This window comes from Rattus norvegicus, chromosome 1 (assembly GCF_021556685.1).
Source record: "Rattus norvegicus strain SHRSP/BbbUtx chromosome 1, alternate assembly SHRSP_T2T, whole genome shotgun sequence".
Lineage (NCBI taxonomy): Eukaryota > Metazoa > Chordata > Mammalia > Rodentia > Muridae > Rattus > Rattus norvegicus.
Window position 1 is genome coordinate 142,038,595 of NC_141534.1, and position 15,799 is coordinate 142,054,393.

Consider the following 15,799-nt stretch of genomic DNA (forward strand, 5'->3'; position numbering starts at 1 on the left):
GCTAAAATTTCTAATTTGATGAAGTATAATTTAATAGATTCTTATTCATCTTTCTGCTTTGTGTGTCCTCCCCTGTTTGCTTTTCTGTTCTCTGTGTTGATGTTTGTTTGGCTTTAAAGATTTGTAATTTTGGGCTTTTGTTTTCAAGATTAAGACTTATCTCAGTATTCTATCTGTAACTTTACCCACAGCTTTATTTATTCAGGAGGATCCAATCCTATCTGTCTTTGGAGTCATCTAAAGAACTTAAGAAGTGAGGTAGAGCACCTAGCTCTGCCAGCTGATTAGCAGAATTGAGTTAACCTGTTTTCTCTCCTCTAAAATGTCACTTTTAGAGGTCATGTCTCAGTGAGAGCAAAGTTAGAATAAGTAAACATCAGGAAATGTCACACCATTCACAGCCAAAAGAGTCTGTGTTAAGGATATATTCTAGTCAGATTTTTGCCTTTTAAAAAAAGGAGGAGTTAGATGTGTAGGAGTTAGATGGCCCAGTGGTTAGGAACATTAATTGCTCTTCCAGAGGACCTGGATTCAATTCCTAGCACCCACATGTTTGCTTGCAACCATCTTTAACTCCAATCACAGGGGAGCTGTTGCCCTTTTCTGGCTCCCATGGGCACCAGGGATGCCTGTTGTATACAGATGTACATACATGTATGATACACATATACATGAAATAAAAACGTTTTAAAGAGAGATTAGAGTGTATGTATGAACAGGCCACAAGTTGTTCTCATTTTGTTTTATTATTGATACCTGTGTTAGATAGACAGATAAACACATACATGCACGCAGACATAGATACATATGTACGTACTTACATACTTGTGTTAAGAGTTTGACTTTTGAAAGTTTAGATTTGAGGCTCAGAATATAGTTCAAGAGTAGAGTGTAGGCCTGGCGCATGTAAGACCTGAAATATTCAGTGTATACACACACACACACACACACACACACACACACACACACACACACACACACACCCCAACTACCAAGAGTAAGTTGGTGGGTAGAACTATTTGCCCTTTTTAGACCAGGTACCAAAAGAAAAAGCACCTGTTATTCTGACCAGGAGTCATTTCCACACTAGGAACTGCTGTCTTGAAAAGAATGTAATGAATTGAATTTAACTCAGAACTGTTGCTCCTCCTTAGTATTTTACCCCAGGCTATTCTGAAATTCCTGATCATCCTGCTTTCCCTTCCAAGGGCTGGGATTACAGGGTGTGCACCATTGTGTTCCACCAATAATTTTATTTTAAAATAATACCTCTTGTACACTAGAGTTTACATAATGAGGTAGTTTTATTTTACCTCTTGAACCAGTAAAGAGACTCTTCTATACTAACATCAAGATCTTGCTCTCAATGGGTTTTTTAAAAGGCAACTGAAATAACACAGTAGGACTGTTTGAATCACAGTAGCCTGGATTCAGGTTTGGCTTCTGCTGTTCCCTGTAGCACGGCAGGGCCCGCCCTTCGATAGTCCAGGACCTGTGTTTACTGGTCTGGCCGTGTCTTTTCTCTCCATTCATCTTACACTTTGTCTAAAAATCAGTCTAGGAAATTGAATTTTTCAGGGTGAAAGTAAGCTGAAGCCCAAAAGGTAAAAAGGTGCCTTTTAGAGGTGGTAGTGTGCTTTGGGTTAGAAGTGTCGTACGCCCTTTAAAAAGACTCCAAGTTCAGAAGCTGTTTTCCATTCCGAAGCTGAAAGAACTCTTTAGTTTTTGTGAGTTTTAACCTTTTCTCTTAAAAGATGACATACGTCCTCACCTTTTCATTACATTCTATTTATTCAATTATTACAATTTTGTAGGGGGGGGGGATGCGTTGGTATACTTGTGGAGGTTTAAGAACAATTTGTAGGAATTACTTCTCCTTTGATTAGTCTTATTACAATACTGCACCGAAGTCTGGACTCAGTATCACCTTTATTCCAGTAGTCAGGAGGCAGGGGCACTTTCTGAATATAAACTTTATGAGTTTAAGGCCAGTCTGCTCTATGGTGAGTTCCAGGACAACCAGGGATATATAGTGAGAGCCTGCTTTAAAGATTCTCCTTAATATCACCAAATGTCTTGATTAGGAATGTATTGTGAAAGGGAAAAAAAATTCTGCATGCCTTTACCTATTTCCCTGTTCCTTGTCTGATGTGAAGCCAAAATATGATAAGAAATGGAGCTAATCTTTCCTTTGCTCATCATCTCATGCACTTAGTTCTCTCAGTAAGTACGGATACTAAGATAAGGTTTTCATGATTCCTCTTAGGTAGTCAAGGTTAACCGGGAACCGAGCATTGTGACCTTATTAAAGATGTTTTTTCTCTGGATTGTTTTATGTGATGTGGCTTCAGAGCATGCAACCCATTCTAGGGGTTGGGGATTTAGCTCAGTGGTAGAGCGCTTGCCTAGGAAGCGCAAGGCCCTGGGTTCGGTCCCCAGCTCCGAAAAAAAGAACCAAAAAAAAAAAAAAAAAAAGTAACTCAACAAGCAACCCATTCTAGTAAACTCAGAAACAGTAGCGTTTTTCCCTTATGTACCTGTGGCAGTCGTCTGGTGACACTGGGACCATTAGGCGGTCGTCCTTGGCTTTGGAATAGTAAATTCTCTACCTTAATGCAGCTCTGTAAGCTGGTTTCTTTCAATTAAACCTTTCGGAAGCCCAGTATGATAAGAGCTTGCAGGTTCATAAAGCAGAAACCCTAGAGACTTAATGATTTTCTTCATTTCAATTGATGGTAGATTGAAAGAACTAAACTAAGATTTGGTTTTCTCCTTTAAAAACAAAAATTAATATGCCTTCTGAATAGTCTAATACCTTCAGTAAAAATGACAGAGTTCTAGAACATTCCTCTCTTGCAGTGGTTCTCAACCTTCCTAATGGTGACCCTTTAATTCAGCTCCTTGTGTTGTGGTGATCCCTAAAGTTATTTTCATTGCTACTTCATAACTGTAATTTTGCTACTGTTAAGAATTGTAGGGGTTGGGGATTTAGCTCAGTGGTAGAGCGCTTGCCTAGGAAGCGCAAGGCCCTGGGTTCGGTCCCCAGCTCCGAAAAAAAAAAAAAAAAAAAAAAAAAAAAAAAAAAAGAATTGTAATATTCCAGTGAACGTGATTGTTGGGAGGAGGGTGGTAATGGGGGAGGATGGGGAGGGGAAGCCCATGTAGAAGGGGAGGGGGAGGGGCTGGGGGGATGTTGGCCCGGAAACTGGGAAGGGGAATACCAATCAAAATGTAAATAAGAAATACTCACGTTAATAAAGATTTAAAAAAAGAATTGTAATATAAATATTTTTGGAGATACACATTTGCCAAAGGGGTTACAACCCACAGAACCGCTGCTCTATTAGAAGTCAGAGGAGTTAGAATCTAATTGTGATCATGGATTTTTTTAAAATTAGCTTGAACTTGATTATTATCTTTCTTATTCCAATCAACTGTGAAGCATTGGCTGGGTCTGATAGAACAGAAATGTCTGCTTGACGTGTTGGTTTCAACCCTTTGTGTGCTCTCTCTCTCTCTCTCTCTCTCTCTCTCTCTCTCTCTCTCTCTCTCTCTCTCAGCCTGAGGAAGAGCAGTTGCTTTGTGATACAACAGGATCCAGTTCTTCAACAGATGACACAGCTTCCCTGGATCGACATTCTTCTCATGGCAGTGATGTGTCCCTTCCTCAGACGTCAAAGTTAAACAGGTCCAGAAATCATCAAAGTTCCAATGGCTTTTTCAGCCATGGGGTGGACCCTGAGAGTCGGGAAGGTGAGAGCGAGCCTGCTGGCTCTGGTGAAATGGAAGAGGAGGAGATGGACAGCATCACTGAAGTGCCTGCAAACCGCTCTTTTCTGAGGAACTCCATGCGCTCTCTTTCTCCTTTCCGGAGGCACAGCTGGGGACCTGGGAAGAATGCAGCCAGTGATGCAGAAATGAACCAGCGGAGGTAAGATAGGACCTGTGCTTTTCGTAACTCAGTGTTTGTTCTCTTTTGTTAGTATCTGATTTAGCACTGTCAACTGGTTTTTAAAAAAAAAAAAATAGGAGAGACACTGTGGTAGAGGAAAAAAATGAAACCTGGCAGATATGCATTCAGACTCCAGCTCTGTAATTTCAGTGTAGGTGATGGGCTGCCACTTGAGCAGCGTAAGCTTTAACTTTCTCATCTGCAGAAGGTGTCTTTTCAATATATCTGTGATAACAGAAACTATTACTGTCACATGGTGAATATCTACTAAAGGATAAGGCTTATTCTTACCAGATTAATCAGTGAAGTTCATGAATCTGGAAGAGAGAATTCTGTTCATTTTTAATTAAGTAAATATGAAATCTTGCAGCCTTAACACATCTGTGTGGTTTGGTGTTCCCTGGGAATTATGCCATATGTTTCTAATATAGAAATTTGATAAAGTATTAGTTATCAATGTGTAATTCTCAAGAGGACATAAAACTCATGACACTCAATTTGTTGGTATTTTTCTGTATCATCCAATTTGGGTATATTTACAAGTGATCCCAGCATTAGACCTTCTGTTTAGTGGCAGCCTATAAGAAGTTGGCTCTGTGACCTGACTGTTTAATTTTATGCTGTAACATATAGCAAGTTACAGGTGTACTTGCCCCAGGATCACTTTACCTGCCTAAGAGATGCTCTCAGTCAATAAAAGAGGGTGCTGCTTGTTTTGGGGGAGTTTTATTTGCCTTTGTTTTTAACTGATTTTTGGAATAAAGTCCAGATGGGTGGGTGGGTGGGTGGATGGATGGATGGATGGATGGATGGATGGATGGATGGATGGATGGATGGATGGGGTGGGTGTAGTACAAGATGTGCATGAACTCAACATACTTCACCCTCACTTAGTCCTTGAATTGCTGACATTGTAGACAGGAGTTATCATACTCAGCTACTAACAGTTGTTATAAATAATACAATTATTGGAGGGACTTTTTTTTCCTCATTATGTTATAGCTATATAGACTAAGGAGGCCATAAGAGAGCATCATATGCTTTAGAACTGGAATTACAGACACCCAAAGCTATAACCATATGGTGAGGTACCATATCAGTGCTGGGAATCACAGCCAGTTCCTTTGAAAAATAGCTAGTTCAGTTGGCTGCGGAGCCATTTGCAGCCCTTGGTTTATTCCTTTAATCAGCCAGCACACTCTGAGCATTTTTATGTCTGGCAGTGTCCTAGGTTCTGGAGATATAAACAAAATATTAATCCCTACTACCCTCACAGAGCTCAGAATCAAACTCTATACTTCACTGGTTTGCCAATTTTTTCAGACTTCTTCATACACCATTTTTGAACCTTCTCTGTGTACAGGTATTATTTTCCCCACAGTTGCGTAATGAAAGACTGTTCTGGACACTTTACATCATCTACAGTAGAACCTAAATTTCTAGTCGCAGTCAAGTCATTATACAATCCCATATCATTCCATGGCATTAGGATGGTATTCTATAAAAACAAACTCTCCTTTATTTTGTTGTGTTCTGTTTATATATTTTTTGAAATCTGAGGTTATATAAAATTTTTTTCCTAAAGACTTTTCTTCCCAGTTGTATACACATGGTTTTCTTTTCAAACATTCGTATAGACATGAGAAATGTTCCTCATGGGCAGAAATTACTCCCTGAAGTAATGTCTTGATAAGACATCCCTGTCTTAGATGATGAAGGACTGATCAGGGAATGGGGATTTGTTTTATAAATATCCATTTTTCTACATAGCTCACTATAGATGTGTTTGTGATGTCTGATGGCAGAGGTGTATATATTTAAACCATGTAGCTCAGATGAAGAAATCAAAGGCAGATTTAAAGACTCACCAAGGTTAAATGGCGATCTTGCCCTTGTTACCTATTGCACTTTAAGCCTATATATCATGCTCGTTTGCGCTTAGTATAAAGGATTGTCTAGTGCTGTTTTAATACCTTGAGATGCAGTGGGATAGTAGTTAGGTTTTACCTCTATATTAGTTTGACTAGTTTGCATACTATTACTTGTATATTTTTGTTACTAAATTTTAAAGCCTGAAGGAAACCCCCTTTAATGTTTTGAATGGCACTTTTTACTTTTATAACTTACACTAATCTCCATATTAAGTACCTTGGTACTCCAAGTAGTTAATTAGTTAACAAAAATGACCTTTTTGCCAGGCATTCGGGGTTCTGATATTTTTATGGTGCCAGTCTTTCAGATTCTTCCCTGCCGTGCTGTTTGTCTCTGGGATTGTTTCTTCTCAGTGTGAGCTCTGTTTTACACATTTGCAAGTCATGGTTCACCTCCATTACTGACCTCTTCCATCATTCATTTTCAGTTCAATGCAAGTTCTTGGGCATGTTGTCAGGAGACCTCCCATTCATAGGAGAAGGTACAAGTTCACTGAATTGAACTAACCATGTCATCTCTGAGCATGTACTAACAAGCATCTCATCTGCTTACCATGATTGGACCACATTTGTAAACATTTATTTCTGATGCAGTCAAATAAAATATAGGTGTTTATTAACTGCTATGTCCATATAACAGCAAATAGTTTCTTTACAATAAAGTAAATCTCTTTTTCTAGTGGTAATTTAAAGCATACACACACACTGGCTCAGAAAGCCTTCTAGGTGAATTCAAGGGCTTTTTCTATGTTATATATCTATCAAGTAAAAAATAAAGCTAATATTTGTAAGCTAAAAAGCCATATTTATTTAGAACATGCTCAGTTGCTTCATGTTTTAAAGAGTGTTTTATAGAGCTGTTGCTGATTTTTCTTCCATTGCTTAAAAAATTGTGCAGAAATCAGAAGTATAAGTCTTTTATTGTTAATTCCTCATAAAGAGACATTTGTAAATATACTTTTATCTATTTGCAGAATATTTGTGAGAAAGGAAAAATAGTAATCTTTCTTCTTTATCATTTTCAGCTGTATCCTTTAATTCCATATTTTAGGGGAAATTCTGACATTTTCATGACCCACAATGATTGTGCATGATATTATGTTGTTCTTCAGGAGAACAGGTTGTTAAATGCCTTTCTTAGTAGAGAGAATCTAAACCCTTTACAAATGTGCTGTTGCTCTCAGGCAGAGCTCTGCATTCTGAGCTAACGGAGGCGCACACCTGATTATACAGTGAAGGTGACAGGTCACTGCACTGCGGCCCAAGCTCACACATTAGATGTTATGACTTGAGCTTACGGTAGCCCCTCAGTGAGAATTATTTTTGTAGGAAGAACATGATTCATAATCAAACTTATAAAATCGAAACATTTTAACAAGTATTAAAGAAGAAATTTGTTCTCCAAAATAAACTGGACTTACTAAATTTCAGAGTCAAAGAACCTTATGATTTTGGAGACACTTAGACATACATTTTAATTAAGAAAAAAAGTCAGTGAAGACTTAGATCATTTGCAACTTGCTGGATCCTGTGAAATTTGTATAACTGTTTTTCCCCTTCCTGTTCTGCATCTTAAGTACTTCTCACAGCATCATCATGGTCTTAGAGTAGAGGAAATATTTAAAACTACAAAGAGATCATTTTTATTTTTAAGAATTATAATTTGACAGTGTCTACTAAGTTAATGATTTTCTGTTTTTAATAAGAAATGGAGCCAAGCTTGTGGTGCACACTTTTAATTCGAGCATTAGGGAGGCAGAAGCAGGTAGGTCTCTGAGTTCAAGAACAACTTTCTCTATAGAGCAAGTTCCAGGACAGGCAGGGCTACACAAAGAAACCCTGTCAGTGGAGCAGTGGGTAGTGAAAGCAGATACTTAGGTATCCAATTGGAAATTTAAAAACTAGGGCTGGAGAGATGGCTCAGGAGTTAAGAGCACTGACTGCTCTTCCAGAGGTCCTGAGTTCAATTCCCAGCAACCACATGGTGGCTCACAACCATCTGTAATGAGTCTGATGCCCTCTGGTGTGTCTGAAAGCAGCTACAGTGTACTCACATACATAAAATAAATCTTTTTTAAAAAAGAAGAGTCTTTGACTCTTCCTTAAAAAACTAATAACTTCAAAGAATGGACTTTGAGCCTTATGAATGTTTGTAAATTGTTTTACTTCTGCTCATACAAATAAGTTTGAGTTAGTCTAATCCTTTATCTCAGATGAGAGATGCCTTAAACTATGTATTTCTCCTTTTCCTTATTTGAGATTTAACACCGTTACTTAAATCAGATCTGAAATTTGTCGTTCTATTTGGAACAGCTGTAGAGGAAACTGTCACAGCATCCCGCCATCTCCTCTCTCCTTTCCTCTGCCCAATGTCTTGTCCACCAAGCAAAGTTGTTAGGGCTTAGGGTTAGACCAGTGAATGGGTCAGCTGTCTACAGAAGTGCTTTAACTCTTGTCGGGAGCTCTTGGTTGTCTTTGCTATTGTTATTTTAAGACAGAAGCATAGACTTGGAATTTTAAGGCCCCCAAAGCAGTATTTTTTTAGGTGATAATACTTGTTAATCAAAACTTGTGACCTAAGACTACACCTTGGGCATGTGTCTCAAGGAATTAAATAGATAAGCAAGCAAGGGTCCTGGCCTGTTAAAGTTCTAGGCACAGAGTACCATTGAATATAATTTGGTTACTTTTTTGCCTGCTGTATTTATTTAACATAGCTTTTCCTCCCCTGCTATATTGCATAAGATAAACAAGGAAACAGGAGACCAAATGGATTTTTTTTTAATCTTGGGGAAAATAAATACAAAATTAAAATTAAAAAAAAAAACCTTTCCATCTTAATGCCATAGAACGCTAGAAAAATAAGTCTGCTTATTTTAAGCAGAAAAACCTAGTGAACAGCTTCTAGAAAAGAACTATGAGTTGACTATTGTATAAGAGTCATAAATGGCCAGGCTTATCTGGATCCTTAACGGGAATGTACAGGAAAAATATGGGTTTCTCAGTGAGGCCTCTGAGCTGTTTCCATTCAGGCCTAGGAGTGACTACCGTGAGACAAAGCGTGTGGGAACGGGGATGGATACAAAGACAAGACCACAGTGGTGGAATCAGGAGCTTCTCTAGGAATGTCTGCTGAGGGGGCCGCAGTCAGGTGCAGCTTTGCCAAGGGATTGGTAGAAGAAATTCTTAAGTTTCACTTGGAGCGGTTATCCCATAAAGAGCTCACATGATCTTTCCCAAAACAATGTCTGAGTGGACATCAACTGGACAGTATTAAATTCCTGTGGTTCTTTTTCTAGTCTTCCTCTAAATTCTCAGTGTTACATTCCGTTTTTTTGTTTTGTTTTTTTGTTTTTTGATGATTACATAAGTCTACCTCTATGTCCTTTCTTTTTAAACTGAATAACCCAAACCTATTTCCTCTTTTCTCCCTCCATTTCTTGTTTCTACCTTTGATGTCATCTCCAGTATGAGCTGGTGTCCCTCTGGTGTGCAGTACTCGGCTGCCCTGAATGCTGACTTTAATATCAGAAGGTATAGTATTTCATGTCCAGCCACCAAACCAGGAACCATAAAGTAAGACTCTGGCTTTGGGCTGTAGCTGGCTTCTCTGTGGCTGGAATGCACATGGGCAGCCTGCAATATTTGTAAGCATAGCATACTGCTGCCGCCTTCGCTGTGGACACCACTAACCCAACCAAAGGACTGCGGCCTAGGAACAGTCCCCACTGCTGCTTCGTTTCTCTCAAGTAGCGGTAGCTTGCTGTGGTCTCTGCATGTACCTTGTCTCTATGCTGTAAGCCCTTGCCTTTGTTTTGGTCTTTCAAAGTTCCCACGTTCTTAAGAAACAATGAATCAAAACAGCTAATAGGCCCTGGTTTCTATTATACTTTCAAGTCCTACATTTAGGGTCTGAGTTTAGATGCCTCATCATTTCCTATTTGTCTTTGAGTTAAGCAGCTAGATTTCATTATTAAAATGTTTTCAGGATTAAGTTTTTGTGGTAAGCATAGATCAGGTTTCTCAGGCTTTTTAGATATACACAGTGGAAAACTAAATTTTCTTAACTTAGCCAAACTTTCTTCTTATGCCTGGTGTTAAAAATGGTTCTACAGAGACATTTAGTTGTAGTTCATTATGACTTCTCTTGTCATATTGAAATAAAAACAACAAATGTGTTAATAGTTTACCCACTAGAGAAATAGAGGGGTATGGCTTCAGTTCATAAGTAACTTATGAAGAAATTTAGGGCTCGCATATATGAACTTAACTGTAGCAATTAATTGTACAATTTTCCCAGAACAGAGGTAACTAGATAGCTTCAGTATACATCCAAATAAAATTCCAGCTGCTTGCTGGGAACACATTCAGCTGTAGCTGTATTCTTCTTTCAAAGAAGTTCTTTTAGTGTAGTTATAGCTGATGTGTGCATTATTCTAGTTAGCAGCTCCAAAAAAGGTAGACAGATAGCCTTCCTCTTCCACCTTACTTACAGAAAGTAACCACAGAATCCGTACCTCAGAACTCCCTGTTAAAATTCCAAACCCTCGGGGTTGGGGATTTAGCTCAGTGGTAGAGCACTTGCCTAGTAAGCGCAAGGCCCTGGGTTCGGTTCTCAGCTCCAGAAAAAAAAAATCCAAACCCTCTTACCTTTCTCAGCATGTACACCCCTATATGTCTCTCTGCGGCTGAGGATTCTCACTAAGCCCTCATCTGGCCAGGTGTGCACAGATGGTATTGCTCATTAGTGAAACCAGGGTTTTCCAGGTTGAAGTGTACCCAGAGGGTTGTCAGGGTCAATGAGAATATAACTGAGTATAGGTTTACCAAGGTCCACATGGTGAGCACACAGCCAAGTCACTCACTCGCCACTCTCAAAACTCCTTATGCTTGTGCTTTGTGACATTTGGCACTAGATGAGTCAGATTCTGGAAAGATTGCTTTTATCACATTAATAAAAGCATTCACACGTATATATGATAAGATAAATATGGTCTGTACATATGGTATATTGAAAAATATACAGCTGAGAAAATGATGGTATCCGATTCAACGTTAGCGAAGTTGAATGAGGTAGGGAAATAAACGTGTCTGGTGTTCTTTCTCAGCATCCAATACCACTGGGGGGAAGATGAGCGGTACTTATCTGCTCTGTATTCTTCTTATAGATACTTTGAATATTGAAACAAATAAATACACGAGTTAGAGGGATATTTGTATCCTCCTGTTCTGAGACCTTTAAAGAGGATTGAACTCTTGTGCTCTGTGTTCAGTTTCAGTCTGGAAGGCTTGACAGGAGGAGGTGGTGTTGGAAATAAGCCATCCTCATCTCTAGAAATAAGCTCTGCAAACTCCAGCGAGCTCAGAAACCCTTTCAGTGGTGAGGAGCAGAGGAGCTCTTTGATGTCGCTTTCAGAAGAACACCTGGAACCGGACCAGAGACAGCACCATAGGATGTTTGACCAGCAGGTAAGGCTGAAACAGGTATGCATTGCTAATGGGTGTGGTAATGAAGTATTACCCCCAAATATGGCCTCATTTTTATGTTTTTTATTACACTAGTAAATACTAGTACTGTGATTAATTACCTATTAAATCATATCTGCAGTCCTAACAATAGCACATTTTTAAAACTAAGCATGAATATTTAAGAATGTATCAGCTGTTGCCGAGGACTGGCATTTGGTTCCCAGCACCCAGATATAGTGGCTTGCAGCCGTCCATGACTCCAGTTCCAAGGATCTAATACCTTCTCCTGATCTCTAGGGGCACCAGACATGAACGTAGTATGCCTACATATATTCAGATAAAACACTCTGTACAAAAAAATAAACAAATATAAAATAATATTTAAAAGGGATACATTAATCTATACAGATTTAAATATTCCATCACAGCAAATGTTTTAAGATTGGAAAAGTATTCAGATAATTGAAAATTTTGTTTTAAGGTATACTGCATGCCATTATTAAATTTAGCAATCTGAAATCCCATGCCCCAAGGTTATTTTCTAGAGAAAATACAGTCTTTGTCTCAATCAAACTGCTCAAGAAATGCCTGTTGATCCCCCCTTAGCTGTGAACACTTCATGCCCCATTAGTGAGTTGTCTAATGCTGCATAACATTTAGCTCAGACTGGGCGACAGGCGCTCCCTTCCCGTGACACTTTTCAATGAGAATATTTTCACTTTCTTTTTTTTTTTTTTTTTTTGGTTCTTTTTTTTTTTCGGAGCTGGGGACTGAACCCAGGGCCTTGCGCTTCCTAGGTAAGCGCTCTACCACTGAGCTAAATCCCCAGCCCCTATATTTTCACTTTCTTAATGCTGTTTGTGTGGCCTTTTCTGAGAAATTTGACAAATGACCCTGTCTTTTAGTAAATGATACTGATTATCATTGCTGTCTTTCTGATTTAATCTTTCTCTAGATAAAGTCAACACTTCTAGAAAAATATCAGCATTTTTGTGCCATGGTGTGCTGTGCTATGCACAGTCGTCAGAGAACTGTCATCTTACCTTTAGTTCCTCTTGTACACAACCTCAGTGTGGGTGTTGTGCTACATGTATCTTTCTGATCTAGACCAGTTGCCTGCAGTCAACTTCCTCTTAAAAGTCTGCTGTTCTCTGAGGTCATTTTTCAGACCTCGCAGTTGTATTTGAAACATAGCAACTGTTTGCCTCAGATTCCATGGTTACACATGGTTACACAGTTCTAAATAATCAGAACTCTTCGGCCCAAATGAGTGAGTGCATGCTAGGAGTCGATGTTCAGCGTCTCTTTCAACTCGTGTGAGTCATAAAGAGGCAGATTCCATCTTGTGAGAGTATTCGAGTGAGCTGTCTCAAAAGGAAAGAGGTGTGAGTCCCTTGTCACCAGAAGTAACAATGGTTCCTTCAGGGATCTTAAAAAGATCCTCTGCTTTTGTGTGGGCTACATGGCTTTTAAAATGCTATGGTTTTAAGTTGCCAGTAACTCTACTGAGGAAGTTACTAAACTGCAGTCACCCTGTGTTCACATACAGTCAGTCTAAGAGGAAGTGAGAGAGATTTCGCCTCTTCCCCGATGCACTGCTGCTTTGCTGGTGCTCTTGAAAGGCTTTCTGCTCACATCTCAGTTTCCAAGTCCTTATAATCAGAATAACAACATAAGCATAGTCACTGTCAATCTGTGAGGCTGTTCTGATCTTTCAAAGGAGCAGTGCTCTCTGTAGTTTGTTACATCTGGTGAAGTTACTTACCGGGTTGTGTGTCCAGCAGGTACCTACTGAGTACTTTCTCAATTTGAAACGTTATTAAATCCTCCGAGGGGTGGAACCCACTGTAAATGGTGATTGCTCACCAGTTCCAGGTGGAAATGGGATGCTTAGAAAAGCTGAGCAACTTCTTAGAAGCTGAGTAACAGCTAAGTGGCAGAGGCAGACTGGATTGCCCTTCGTCCTTCACTAAATCGGGTCAGTGTAAATTCCGCACATGTCTAAATATATGAAAATGAACTCATTCTTCATTTTTTTTTTTGTAGACATGTTACAGGTCTAAACAACAGGGATTTAACTACTGTACATCAGCTATTTCTTCTCCATTGACAAAATCCATCTCATTAATGACAATCAGTCATCCTGGATTAGACAGTGAGTATACTGCTTTTTTAAAATAAAAGTATATCTTAACCTATTTTCCTATCATTTTTTCTTACTTTGGGATCTTATTAACTTCTAGAATTCTAGTGTCTGCTTCTTCTTTTGACTGTCTTTATACTTAACCATAACTGCTAAGATATCAGTTTTTAGCTCTTCCTCTTGCTATGTAAAAATCTCTTTTATGCATACATTACATTCATTATATTGTGGGGTTTAAATATGACACTATTTTTCAAAAGGTTCTTGAAATAATTTCGGACTTGAAAATGGGTAAAATGACTCTCACAGGAGAAATACCTAGCAAGAATAATACATGGTGGAAATAGTATAAAGAATTTGTGTATTCTTCCCTCAAATCACCAAATGTTACAATAATTCATATTTTTCCAGACTACTCCCTTTCTTTATCTCTCCCTTTCAGAATGTAGGTTTCTGTATCCCTAAATAATTTAATATGTTTCTTAAAAAACAAAGATACTCTTTCTGTATTATCATAATTATCTGAATCAGGAAATTAATCCTGGTCAAATTAATCTAACATAGACACAATTCAGTTTTTATCACCTTTTCCTGCATCCAGGATCCTATCCAAGAGCAGATGTTTAAATGAGTATTTATGTCACAGTAGGCTCCTTAAATCTGGAAATATTTTTTAAGTGATGTTGCCTCTGCTAAACTTCATAGAAGACAAACTGGTCTGAGCACTCAGAAATGTCAGACTCAAGAGACAGAGCTGAAGAACATTTTTACTTAAGCAAGTACAGGAGGAATAAGTCTGAAAATGACTATTAAAACTTGGTGCAAATGCAGGTCAATTGGCTGTCAAGGGTATATTGACACATGAGATTTATAAACATAAGGCATGTGTGCATATAACATGCTTACGGGCATTTTAATTGTATAAATGTTTGTCACCAACTTGTTTGCTTAAGAAACCTCCTTTTTATTATTAAGATTTATTTGTATGTAATGCATATGGATGTTTTACCTCCATCTACATCGGCACCACATATGTGCTGTGCTCAGAGTCCAGAAGAGGGCATTGACACCTCTGGAACTGAAGTCACTGCTGTGAGTTACCATGTGGGTCCTGGAAATCAAGCCCAGGTTATATGGAAGAACAGCCATTGCTTTTAACCACTGAGCCATCTGTCTAGCTCAAGGAACCTGTTTTAAAATTGTTTTTCAGTGTGTAATTTCAGTATATAATCATGGTGCAAAGATTGAATCTAAAAGGGAGTTATGCACATATCCTTCACTATAGGGTTGGGTATTCTGGAAACTAAGCACAAGCTTCTAGTGTCTTTTCAGTGTCCTCTTAAAATTTAATTCAAAAGATCTGGAGACTTCTGTAGCTGCCCTTCATTAATGAGTTCTGTCGTATATCTTGGCTAACTGGATGTTTAATCTTAACAGATTTTCACAGTAGAGTTATGGCACAAAGGATGATTCTCTTGTTTGGATACAGATCCCAGTGTCTACATAACAAGCTAGGCATGCTCTAGGGCTTTTCTGTGACCCCAGCAGGCTCTGGGGGCTTGTGGAAGACAGGAGGACCACTAGAGCTTGCTGCCTTCCAGCCTAGCTAAGGAAAATGAAGTCCAGGTTCAAGGAGACCCTGACTCTCTCTTCTGGTTTCCTGTGTGTACACACCTGAACATAAATACACACACACACACACACGCATGCTTTAAGGGTAGTTGGACCTGCTGTTCAGTTCCTGTTGAGCATGCGTGAGGCCCCCCACCTCCCGAGTTGTGAGATTATAGGCATACACCATCACACTCAGTTTGTAGTCAGTTTTTCATAAGGTAGTTAAACAGATGTTTCATGTAAGCACATACACAATGATGAGTGGATGGCTGTTATAGAAACCCTTTACCCTCAGTCACTTCAGCTGTTAAGTAAGAATGATATGCTGTGCGTGTGCTTTTAATGAGAATTAAAGTCATTAGTATATTTCCTTCTGTATAATGGGTGTAGAGTTCTGTGGTTCACAGTGCCCAAAGTAGCGCCAATGTCTTTTTCTCCCTATCCGTAATTTAAGCACTTTTGGAAACAAGAACATTGACTATCGTGTTGGAAAAAACTAATGGGAAAAATGTTTCTGGTGCCACATAGACAAGCAGAGCGAAAGTTTCAGCAAGAACAGTTTATTTTTACAAACGAGAACAGTGACCTAGCCTGGGCAAGCAAAGGGGGCTTGGGGGGGAGGGGCATCTCATTGCACCTCATTGGTGGAAGCTCAACTTTATAATCTGATTTGGTTGTTGTAGCTTTCAT

General features: G+C 38.9%; 1 protein-coding gene across 51 annotated transcripts in view; it reads left to right on the forward strand.

Moving 5' to 3' along the window:
* Akap13 (A-kinase anchoring protein 13) overlaps window positions 1-15,799 on the forward strand; it is a 305,582-nt gene that overhangs the window by 226,075 nt on the left and 63,708 nt on the right. For 22 of the 51 annotated variants that reach the window (XM_087655380.1, XM_087655383.1, XM_087655382.1 and 19 more), the window contains 5 exon segments: window positions 3,561-3,931; window positions 6,312-6,365; window positions 9,352-9,417; window positions 11,157-11,352; window positions 13,399-13,507. In XM_087655380.1, coding sequence (XP_087511506.1) covers window positions 3,561-3,931; window positions 6,312-6,365; window positions 9,352-9,417; window positions 11,157-11,352; window positions 13,399-13,507 — 796 coding nt within the window. 51 annotated transcript variants of the gene reach the window in all.